The sequence below is a fragment of the Thermobia domestica genome, chromosome 1, assembly GCF_964235325.1.
Source record: "Thermobia domestica chromosome 1, izTheDome1.hap1.1, whole genome shotgun sequence".
NCBI lineage: Eukaryota > Metazoa > Arthropoda > Insecta > Zygentoma > Lepismatidae > Thermobia > Thermobia domestica.
In genome coordinates this window covers 313,801,574-313,814,602 of record NC_137454.1, presented here as the reverse complement: position 1 = coordinate 313,814,602, position 13,029 = coordinate 313,801,574, and the positions used below count along the sequence as shown (strand labels likewise).

The following is a 13,029-nucleotide window of genomic DNA, read 5'->3' as shown; positions in this document are numbered from 1 at the left end:
TGAAATTATAGTGGAAAAGTGACAGTGACCTTTACTTTACGTTATTTGCAAATATGTTCAAACGCAAGCTTCTTGGACGTCAGCGTGAATAAGCTTTTCTTTTTTCTTTCTTCGCCATTCTCTTTTTGAACTTTATTATTTACACAGAAGGAAGGCGAAAGTAACGTTCACCTTCATTGATTTAATAAGTTTAATCTTCTATTGCATATAGTGTGACAAAAATTAGTAACAGTTTTTGTTTGAACTACCAAATCAACAAAAATAAAGTATGTAACGTCCTTCCCTAGCCACGTGATATAACTATTGGTTGCTACGATTAAAAGGTCCGTATTTTATGTCTGGTGGAAAACTACCGTCTGCAACGCAATCAATGGATAAATCAAGATCACGCATATGACATCATAAACTCCGTACATATTCAGAAAACAGTCTGAAGTATCTAGTCTGACAGGAGGCAGCATGTTGTTGAACAGAGTTGTGTGAAATCGCACCACAGGAAATACAGAATCTCCCGAAATAACTACAAAAAATATACCACGAAGCAGTAAAAGAAGTGTAATCAAAAATTATTAACATGCGTACATTTCAGCCGTGAAATAAATCGTTTACGAATATTTCTGAAGATAAATGCAGCTAAAGCAGTTCAATAAATATTGACCACTCTTTTCTATGATACAATATGATCGATAAATTTACTTTTTAATAAGAAATAATTTCTGAAGCGCGTGGATGAGACACCACGTTGTATTTATTCGTAACTTGACCACGAAAATAAAACATTAATATTTCTTAAAGTTCGGAAACCAAGTGCCACGCTGATTACAATTGGTAGTGTGTTTACAGCTACTAGTTTCATATAAGTAACTGGGTAGCTTCAATACCTACCAGTTTAAAAATATCGAATTACTTGTCGGTAATCAGTGCGTTGACCTTACAAAAAGAATTTCAATGCAGTTCGGCGATTTTCCTTGTAGTTTTATGACGATTACGAAAAAAATCGTCTGACAATAGTACGGTCACCAATCAAAAATAAAATTTCGATTACTACATTTGAAGAGTAGCTAAGAAATTGTAATATATTAATTAAGATGTTGAAAGCAAGAGTGGTCTATGTTACATTTTTTGAATTTTTTGAGATATTGGTACCTACAGGTCCGAAAAATGTAGAACTACTTGCTGGGAAAGTGGCATATGTGCATCTCAACTGACTGAGAAGCTATACACAAAAGTCTTATTCGTGTCTTCATAACATAACATGAGAGATGTGTAACGACCAGATTTCTAGAAATACTTCTTTTGTAACACAGACCACTCTTGCTTTCAACGCCTCATTATTATATTAGACCTCTTTCTAAAAATTAAACCTTAGTAACGAAGTATGAATGATATTATAAAAAATATGTGAAAAGGAGTGGGAAATTAAGATATTTTGACTTAACATTATCAAAAGAAGTAAAATCCTAATGAATGCTACGTTTAAACCATTACGATAAAGATTACTATGTACACTATAGTGTTATATTAACCGCTAACCTTTTTCATGAGCCCTGGGATCCTATCGGATGATTGATTTCCTTTCAAATCGTAAATTGTGTGTATAAAATAGTTGTGTATAAGATTGTTTTATTTATGTAATAGCTGTGAGAATCCGTCGTTACAGGATCTTAACCCAGAACCCGGGCAAAAAAAAAGTAAGCACACATCGTTGCCGAGACTTAATTCAGTACTACGATTAAAACAGAAAAAAGGTGCTTATTTTATTCCCTGGTATTTATCCTATGTTGTTATGTAAATCTGAAGATATATAACGTAGTGTGGATTGCATATATATCACGTTCTTAGAAACAGCGAAAAACGCGCATAAATTTTCGTATACACTTTTAACCCCCATGGAAATACGGGCTTCGTATAGGATTAGATCTATCTCTGTACAAAAAATATGGTGGCTGTAGGTAACGCCTTTATATGCGACCCCCCCCCCTCCAATACATATATACACACAGTATTTTATTATTATTAGAGATGAATATTGTCTCCCAAGTTTTGAACTCGTGTATGTAGGTGCTCAGCAATAACTGAAAAGCGTTGCTGCTATTAGTATTTTCTTTTAGAAAGTGTTAAGTAGAATAACATCTTGTAAAAATTTTTATGGAGCTTATATTCTTCAATTAGTATCTGGCGGTAGATGGCAGCAGGATTGGTTGACAAAATTATATCAGTACATCAATTGTCCGATTAGGATTCCCAGGTTATATAAATAATAAAGTAATGGTTGTTAACTCTTTTTAAAAAATGCCAAACTTTGTCTATGTTAAAGTATTTTACAGTTTTAATATTCAATGTAGCGCTCATTTTGTACAAATTGCAGTTATTCATAAAGATATCAGTACCTAGGTATTTGAACTAAATTTCCTTAGTCACGGTAGTTTTTTAAGTAAGAGCTGATTACACAAAAATACGCAATGGTGGCAACACTGAATATCTCAAAATTATATGTTACAGCAATTTAAACACAAACACATCAGATTTATTTTCTTTGACACTATTAATTCATATTAAATCAGTAACCTTAATTTCCTATTGCGAATTCAGATAAAATATATATATAAAAAAAATTATTTCTACACACAAAAAAACCTAAGTGACTGAGATTACTTTTTACGGTTTTACATTCTCAGTGGATTTAACGAAAACATGTTATGTAATACTTCTGTTAATTCAAGCATAGTTTTCAATACTTCTAATGAGCACCATTCAATCTACAAATACAAATCCGTGATCTAGTGTTATCTCTATGTACAGTCATGTTAATAACCTGAACACTCATCTTCCTTATGAAAGCACAAATAGGTTTCACATGTAGGTGAAGCCTAGCGTTCTCCTTTTACAATCGTAAGACTTGAGTCTTGTGGCCAGCCATCTCAATTGAGGATTTTTCAGTTTCTCCTCAGCCCCACAAGACAAGCTGAAATTAAATCTTAAAGATATAAAACTGATCGGCTTGTTAGAAAATTCCTACGTATATTTCACTGCTAACTGTTCCCAGTAAGAAATGGCCTTCTGCAACTGTATTTGGAACTTCAACAAATAAATGCAGACTTACAAGAAAGGCTTCCAAATAGTGAATATAAGCCTTTATTTGGTGCAATCTTGCGTAGGAGTAAGGGTAAAGCTTCTAAAAGAGAGGTGGGTGTTCAAGTTTCTCTTAAAAATACACTCTTTTTTAATTGTTGTAGATAACAATATTTTACTGACCATGCAACCGTCTTCTTTAGCTGAAAACCTACTAATATGAAATGATACGTATGAACTGGGTCACTATTTGAGAAATAAAAAAGTCTAATTCATGCTGTTAAAAATACTTTTCTACTAGATAGAAACTTCAAGAAATATACAATTACACAACATGCGGGGACAGTAAACAAACAAAGGACTAAGTTAACGGAAACTAGCTAATCTACGAGTATTTACGGTTTTTCAATTGCATACGCAATGCCACTAACCTGACGAAGGGGGATAAACAGATTTGTTCATTTGATAGGGATTTGTATTTTGTTGAACTGAAAGAAATACATACATCATCATTACAGACTAGTTATATTACACATTTTATCAAAGAATAATTCTCCTTATCTCAGTTCAGCTTCACTGGTCATCTTTAAATACATATGGTATGGTCTAAAATAGCCAAACCAAACTAAGTACAATAATCTACCGTATTGAATGTATAATATTTGGGATAGAATAATTTATCTAAAATAATAGACTGCTTTAGTAATATTGCAACACCAATCGTTAAGTCGAATTTGATATACAGTGCAAAAGTGACCTCCATTAGCGTGCAAGGTAAAAATAAAGAGTATAAAACTAAAACATAGAAGATTAGATGACTTATTTCCAGTATTCCGATCAAAATGGTCATTTAGTTATTTACTTATTTAACCTGCTAATTTTGATGCGATTACACGTTAATGGTACAATTTTGAGCATTCCCTGTATCTGTTTTATTCCAACGTACAGCTTTGCAAAATTAATAAACTTTTCAAATTACAATAGAAATTCTACTATTTTCATTAATAACATGGGCATTGCGTTGTCCAAGCACAACACGAGTATTAAGTTATAGTACATCCCACGTCCTCTCAGTTCGAACACCAATCTCAAACTATTTTCTGGAAAGACGGCGTAGTATAGTAGTTATTCGCATTGACACGGTAAGGCCTAAACTCAGATTCGATCCCTGGCACAGTCATACATTTAAATTCTTTAAATTTGATTGCATCTATACCAACACAGAATGCGTCTTCTATTTCTCAACATAGCTACTGAGTTTCAAGTACTTTGTATTGAATGCCAGCTCTCGTATAGGAAAATACTTTCATGGCAAGATTCTTTGGCAATATTTATATCGATTATTGAATTTCTTCACCCGTTAAAGAAGTGTGAACTCATTATTAAAGAAAAATGAGACATTTTGAAACGACTGGAAAAAAATCTGGATTAGTAATACAGGATGTCTACTAAAATTACAAAATGAAATTTCGTGATCTTCTCTTTACCAAATCCTAAAGTTTCCTAATATTTTCAAGAGCGAATTTGGGTGTGAATTAGGCCGAATTTTCATCCATGCAATAGAAACGTACTTTGCTTGAGATTTGGTAGCATCTAAAGTTGACGATAGACATTTTTGGTATTGAAATTTGACGTTTTATAGAACAACATTTTTCAATCTGTACTTTCATGACCGTTTTCTGATTTCGTGACTTTTTCGTGATATTCGTGACCGATAGACACCCTGTAATAAAACGAAGAAATATTAACATAAATTTCTTGCAATCAGAAACTTGTAGTTGGAAATGAAGTCAACATTGTTTCAGAAGTTAAGTTGAGTTGATTATGAGTTTAACGTCCCTTTCAGCAGCAAGGCTATAAGACGGGACCTACTGGTTAACGTGGAATCCGAGCCATATGATCTCTCGCCAGGAATCAAATCCGGGCCTTCCACGCCACAGGCACGTACGCTAACCGCATAGTCACGAAGGAGCTTTGTTCCAGAAGTTGTATGTGAAAACGAAATACTGAATAAATATGTATTGGCTATTTAAGGCAGGAATATCCAAAATTCAAAATATCCATATCTACAAATAAAAGAGCAATTACACGATTCTCTTTCTCATTACGAATTTACGAAGCGGTCTGCGAATGAGTCTATGAACACACTACAACAGAGACGAATGTAGGACCAATCGCATTTCGCTAAACAAGGTTATAGAAATGCGGTACAAACGAAAAAATTGGATCGCAAACTGTGATGCAACTATAACCGAAGTGAGGTAGTGCAGCAAAAAACGGAACTGATTCTTTTGCTGTAAAGTTAGTTTTGGCAGGATTGCGTGAGATTTTACGAAAATGTGAAGGAAACTCCAGCTCGACTAGTCGCCAGTGTGACGTGAAATATGACTGAATACGGACTAGTGTTGTCATATCTCCAGTAGTCTCAACAATGGAACAAAGAGTGAATAGGTGTTGAAAATGGTCATTGAGAACAACTGCCTTTCTCGTTTCCGTGTTTCTGAATAGGTAACAGGTTCAGTCCTGGAAAGGAGTATGTGGAAGATGAAGAGTGCCCAGTTACAAGTAGACCTGTTATAACAACTGAAATGACTGACAAGTTGGGATATCACTTTTCGCAGTGCACGTCTCAGGACAAATCAGACCTTGTGGAGGTAAATAAGGAAACTGTTCGCCAAATGTAACGGAGAATTTAAAGAAATGGAAGCTGTGGCCACGTTTTGTGCCCAGCTCCTTAATGGAAAAACACGAGGAAAAACGTGTTAGTGAAATTTTGGCCACCCAGCATGCTTGAAGACCTGTTCCTCTTTGATTACTTTCTTTTCTTAAATTAATAGCACCATTGAAGATTTCGCTCTGGTACTTTACTGCATATGCATATAAAGCGCCAGAATTACCATAAGGCCCCAACTGAACTTCCGAAAACTAAATCACTAGCAAAAAATACAGGACTTTAGCAGTATCTATTTTTCTGCCCTTCCATCTTTTCCTAGTTGTTTCAAGTTTACTAGTATTTGTTCATAATAATGCAAAATAAGGCTGTGAAGAGAAACAGCTTCAGATTACTTTTTATTTATATATTTACTATTATGTTCTAATGGGATTTCGTCGAATCTGTTTTCATTAAAAAAAAAAAAAAAAAAAAAAAAAAAAAAAAAAAAAAAAAAAAAAAAAAAGAAACACAACTACAGATGATCCTTACCCCAATCAGATTTTACGTTTTATTTGAGAATAAGTTTTTTTTTATTTTTCCATGATATTTTTTAATATTTATTTGTCGTTTATATTGATTGGCTTAGCCTACACGAGTCAAATTAATTAGAGAGAAATGAACCACAACAACTGTTCATTACTTTCATCCTATGAACTACGAAAAATGAAAAAGTAGGAAAAGCAACTTAATTCTATCCTTTACCATTTTTAAGGCATGCTATATACTGAAAGATAAACATTTTATATTTTAAAGAAAAAAAAGCTACTAAAGCATTGTTGGTGTAAGCGGGTTGAAATGGTATCTTATAAATAACCTCAAAAGGTTGTTCTGTGTTCTACTTCAAAAATCATGTCAAATTTTCTTTGATTGCTGTGTCGACATTACCAATACAAAGACAAGAAACAAAAATAAGATGATCCTCATTCATCTTATCTTTACTAAACTTTCTTCTTACGTTTGTTTTTACAATGGTGACAATAGTCAGCGAAAATTTGACGTGCAAATGAGTTTTTGAGAAGTATGGTTTACCGAAACTTTTTTATGTACAAGTATTTACCCTGTCTGTCCATCCGAAAGACAAAAACTCTTCAAGAATTACTTGATGGATTACCATCAATTCTGACTAGGGTGTAGAGTCAAATGTCACGAATCAAATTCGTTGATATAAGTAATATTAAAACCGGAAGCGGCAAAAATCAACCATGATCACTATAGAGCAAAAACGGCAATAGATAGCGAAAAGCGGTTTCCTGCAATCGATTAAGCATCCTACGAACACTTTCATCTTGTCCATAACACTCTCCTAAAATCGGAAGTGATACAAATCTTCTACAACTTTTGGTTTCAATATTGATCTACATAGAGCAAAAATAGTAACAGATAGCGAGAGAAGTGGTTTTCTTTTTCCAAGTCGATAGAGTTTTCTACGAATAGATACCGTCAAACCGAAAATGCCAGAAATCAACCACTTTCGGTTTTAACATTGAACGTTATAAAGTAGAAACAGTAATAGACAGCAAGAAACGGCTTTCTGTAATCATTTAAGCGTTTAAAGGATAAATTACACCTCCATTCAAATCTACTACAGTTGGAAGTGCTAGAAATATACCACCACTTCCAGTTTCAATATAATTGAGAAAATACCACGCCATACAAACTCCTCCTTCCCGTGACACAGCTACTTGTTGAAGAAATATAATACAAAAGAACCAGCTACGAACCTTTTGAGTTTATTTATTGTTAAAGCAGTTCATACGGCGACAAGTTTAAAACGCTTCGACATTAGCTATCTGTTAATATTTCCACCCACCTGGCATCTGTCCTTCTGGTGGGAAAGCCTGTGGCATCTGAGGTTGAGGTTGCTGTGTTTGAGGTGCAGTCGCTGGAGGCTGCGGTTGGGGTTGGGGAGCTCCAGGTTGCGGTGTTCCATTTCCATAATTCTGCGGATAACCTGTGGGTACTGGCGTACCTGCTGTTGCTGTAGGCGTAGCAACTGATGACACTTGGCGGGATCCCGAACTGCATATACTATCTGGTGTCTCAACTCTTCCTTCACCGGCACCTAATCATATAAAAGTTAAATCAACATTACAAATATAATACAAAATTCAACACAAGTGATAATCAGATGTTTCTCTAATGAACATTGCATTAAAATATAAGCATTATCAGAAATAACTTATAGTTATCTACGCGAAAATGCTTTTGTGGACATTTGGAAGTTGACATATTACTGTTAAAAGAAGGCGTACGTTCCTAGTTTAGAATATGTATAAATATGTTGTTTCTATACTCGAAGCAAAATAGGAAACGAATTGACGTTACCCTGTAGCTACATCGTGAGCATACCACTGAAGCGTTCGCTATAGCTATCTGTTCACGAGGAAAATGTTTACTTTTTATTTGTTTGGATTGGTGAGATGGAGTGTTTGTTGGTTTGTATGTGAGTGAATGAGAAAGATACAGGTAAAGGGGGGACAGAGGACCGAAGAAGGGAAGGAGGGAGGGCAAGCAAAAATAGAGAATCTTTATCTAATGATTATTAAAGATCCTTTTTTGTACAAATGAATAATGTTTGAAAAATCGACAAGAGAAAAAGAAATAAACCAAAAACAGCAATACAGTTTTCCGTGTGGAAATTTATATTTAAATCTGGTGAACATTAACTGCATATGAAGCTTCTTTTATTTCTCACGATTTGTTGGTTTGTTTGATTTAATGCTCTGTCATTTCAGCAATGACGATATATGAGTCACTAGCATACAGTTAAGTGTGGGATTCGCACCAGAATTGCTCTGCACAAAAGTGAGTCCAAAAACTGAAGAAAAAACAAATTATTGTAGAATGGTTGCACAATTTCAATATTACATGCTAAGAAATGCATTAAGAGTTTATTTACAAGAAAACCTGAAATCCAGACCATATACAAACACAGATATTACTTTGTGAACTAAGAAGTTACACTAGAGCTCTTTCCATCTCGTTATGTCAAATATATTTGATTATATGTTACATGGCGGCAACATCATAATGTCCCATTCTATAGATCCCTCCACTTGTAACTATCAAAACTGCGTTTATAATTGGTCCCTCTTCTCGATGATCGTAACACTTTAAGTGCCAGGTGCATATATTTTATGCACACTTGGCCTATTATTGGGAGCTATATATGTTATGCACATGTTAGTATACTTCAGCAGACCACGCTGTTGGCCCCAGAATAAAACATTTGATTCTGGAGTTTGTCGCTTGAAGTGTTAACAACTACCTGACATACATTCCCGTCTTAACACAAGTTTTCATGTGGTTTTGAAGAACTGTCAATTAATTTCCAGTCTTTTTACATGTATAATACTTGCGGTTAACGTACACGCATTTGGCATGAGACCCGGGTTCGATTCCCGGTGGGAGCATATGTGGTTCGAGTCCCACGGATCTATAGATCAACGTCTCAATATAGCGTCGCTGCTGAAATGGACGATAAAACTCAAAATCAGTCATCAATGTATAACACCGAAATTTAAGTAAATAATAATCGTCCAATTCAGTGTGATATGTTTTACAGACTGACGTCGGTTAAGGATCATTCAACTTGAAAGTAGTTGATTCTCAAACTGAAATAATAAAAGCCCATTTCAACTCAAGTAAAAATTCATTTCAAACGAGTTGAGTTGATTTTGAGTTTAACGTCCCTTTCAGCACCGAGACTATATGACACGAGACCTACTGATTAACGTGGAATCCGAACCACATGAGTTCCCGCCGGAAATCGAACCCGGGTCTCCCATGCCGAAGGTCATTTCAAACAATTCAGCAGTTTTGTAGTGCAAAGGTGACAAAGTCTATTCTATTTTTATATATAAATATTAAATCTTATTTTAAATGGTGAAGTTAAAGCATTCTGCCTTGTCCTACAGTTAAACATTTGATATATTCATGTAAGAAGAGCGAATACATCGAAACAATATATATAATACGTACAGCATAACCCAAAAGAAAAGACTCTTTAGAATAGAGGAGAAAATATACGAAATAATAAGTTACGAGACAGTGATTACAAGCAATCTGACTCAAGAAAAAGCTTCTTAAGTTTCTTTTAAGCAGAGTTGGCAAGTTTTTATTTGTATCAGAGATTACATTCTATTGCCATATAGGGGATTCTATAAGAGATTTGGAACAAAGATATCTTTTATGCACTGTAATTTTTAAAAACTTACGAGATCGTGTTTGTATGGAGTGAAAGGTTCTTAAAAATTGAATTGATACAAGTACTCAAGTTACTCTACATTTAGAACTTTGTGTAACTCAGACTCTAGTAGGAACGCAGTCTTTTCAAATTAAGCCACTGTCATTGCTTTTATGTAAGGAGTCACGTGATCATATATCTGTGGGTTAAATATATATTTATGCAGCTATTTGTGTATCCTCTGAAATCGAATCCCCAGTTCTTCAGTTAGATCTTGACCCACTGTACTGAAATATACGGTTGGCTAGTGTAATTTTTACAACTGAGGAAACAGTCTCTGTAGTGAATATAAAGCCGAGTAGTGTTTCTGCCCACTTTCCCCATACGATCTAATCAAATAAGATTTATTATTAAATATCTTACTGAATGGAATTGTTATAGGTACAATCTAACTAACAGATAATATCACTTCGTCATTGATTCTTACTGTTGATCTCGAATCTATAACAACAGATTTTGTTTCAATAATTTTTAATTTTTTAGCTATTATCTTTAGACCACTATAGAATGTTATTTGAATCATTATTTCAATAGATTCACGCAACTTCGTTGGCGAAGATGCAAAATTTCACTGTATGTCATCAGTAGGGAGCGGAAGTTGAAGAAATGTAATATTTTTTTTTTTTTTCAGGTATCGCGGACACAACGCCCAGCTAATATACAGGATGGCCCAAAAGCAAGTATACACCCCTGCATTGATCAAATATAACATTCTAGCTTATGGGTTTATTTGCCACGGCTGTTCCGAGCTTAAGATATACGTAAAAATGCTTTAATAACGAATAATGAAGAAACTAAGTCTATCTGATGGATAACAATAAGAAATTATATAAAAAGCAATGAGTTGATCAGTATCGGGCTGTATACTTACTTTTGGGCCACCCTGTATACATTACACTTCGTTCTGAAACAAAAAATGATAAAGTGCATATTATTTCCTTCTTTCTTTTAGGATAATTTTCAACTTTCAGGTTTTTTTTTTTTTTTTTTTTTTTTTCGATTTTAGATCCTTTTTTGGTCACTTTTCATAAGATTTTATGATATTTTTCGTTATTTTTTGGTAAGGATCAGTATTATTTTCGTTATTTTTTTGTCATTCATTTAACTTTGGTTATTGCTCGAGACTTTGCACCGAAGAAAACACGTTTTCTCATACGACGACAACTTGCAAGCAAAACAATGAGAACCAAATTACAGATATTACTCTTTGTTCCTATGTTGTCAAGACAATAGTGATGTACTGCAACTCTGTCTAAGGTAAGTGTAATAAATTGAAACTTTCATTTTCATTGAATATTTCCAAAATTAATTTGTGTGTAATATTTTTTTTTTAAATAATTTCTGACGTTTAAAATCTAACTTTTTCGACGGTCTCTTATTTTGGTAGAAAGAGACATTGCGCCTAGAAAGTCCCCATCCCTCGCCCCTCAAATGTGTCCCTGATTTTCATTTTCCAATTTTTCATATATAATTTGTTTTAATTCTACACAATAATTACACCGTTTACGTGGATGCGTTACTTCTTTATCTTTGCAGTGACACGTAAGACAAAAAACATCCTATACATAGTAGGTCGAGATGCGGGAAATTAGTGCATTTTACGCAGAATGATTTACTGCATTTGCCTTATTCATTAAATTCTTAAAGTTTATATTTTATTTCGTTACCTTCATTTAAAATCAATTTTACATATTTCAACTGAAGAAGCTACGTCATTCTTTTTTGATAACGAGGATATCATTTGGTATGTTCGTTGTATTTCTTTAAAGTAATAGTTTCAAATTTAATCGTACTTTTTTAAAAATAGTTTTTAGGTAATTTTTGCATGTTTCTTAAGGACATTTTATAGGTCATACATCTATATTTTTTTACGTCATGAACTTTCGCCCCCTAATCATCAGCATATAAATAGTTAATTTGCAATTTTTATTTCACTTGTGAGGTCGTTATTACATAGTGAGAAAAAAAGAAATCCCGAACCACATTTCTGTAGAACACAACTACTTATTTTAGTAAGTTTTCTCGGGCTATCGGACAGATGAATGTATTGACATCCGACGTTTCGAATGCAGACATTGCAATCATCTTCAGATATAGTAATGAGGAGACTGGAGATGCGAACATGTATATATGGTGACTACTTAGAGGCAGAGCTATAAACAGGGGCTTGTGATTGGCTGAAGGAATGCTGGCTTCTGATTGGTTATTGATGTAGCTACGACAAATGGCTGAGTTGAAACCTATTTTCTTTATTGAGACTAATACAGTGCCTCCATCATAATAAACATGATTTCATCCACCGAACTCAAAATTGAGAATGATTTTGTTGGCTGGATTTCGGCGTTCCTTATCAGCACCAAGGCTATATGAGACGGGATCTACGATTTAAGGTGGAATTCAAATCCGGGCTCTCTCAACGGAATCAAACCCGGGACTTCGTGCACCAAAGGCGCGCTCTAGCCACTAGATCAGCGAGTGATTGCAGTGCAGTCGTAGTTAGGTACCATGATCAATTGTTTGAAAATGTTTTTCTGAAATCAAACAACTCCAAAATAGTTACTTTTTGCTTATATAGGACATCTCTAATATCATCCGTTAATTCCACTGATATTTTATTTGTATTATAATTTACAAGGAATTCGGATTGGATACTATTTCTTGAGCTTTATTTTTCAACACTATGATTTCAACAAAGTCGAGGGTACAGTGATCGGCAAAATTAATCTTTTATCGAAGACAGAAAGGACACGTCATATATCACTCTGCTTTCTTTCTAATCATGGCGCCCAACTAGAAGCAACTACTATTATTCCGTACTTTATTTCTCCCCCCCCCCTCTTTTCCCTATATGATGACACCGATCACCCTTGGTGAAAGTGACTGTAACGTGCTTTCTTTTGAGTTAGATGATGATTTCATTGCTTTTTGGTAAGTAATCTATCTTCCATTCCTGCTTCGGAATTTCTTAATTCTAACGTATCACCTGAACCTTCCTTTG

The 13,029-nt window shown here is 34.3% G+C and overlaps 1 protein-coding gene across 3 annotated transcripts in view; it reads right to left on the bottom strand.

Annotated features, from left to right (window-relative positions):
• The window catches only part of LOC145662366 (uncharacterized), a 37,667-nt gene that overhangs the window by 7,073 nt on the left and 17,565 nt on the right, over window positions 1-13,029 (bottom strand). For 2 of the 3 annotated variants that reach the window (XM_081727890.1, XM_081727881.1), the window contains exons 6-7: window positions 7,596-7,847; window positions 3,504-3,560 (exon numbers count right to left, since the gene is read on the bottom strand). In XM_081727890.1, coding sequence (XP_081584016.1) covers window positions 3,504-3,560; window positions 7,596-7,847 — 309 coding nt within the window. The remainder of the gene's footprint in view (window positions 1-3,503; window positions 3,561-7,595; window positions 7,848-13,029) is intronic. The other variant, XM_081727898.1, reaches the window with a different exon arrangement.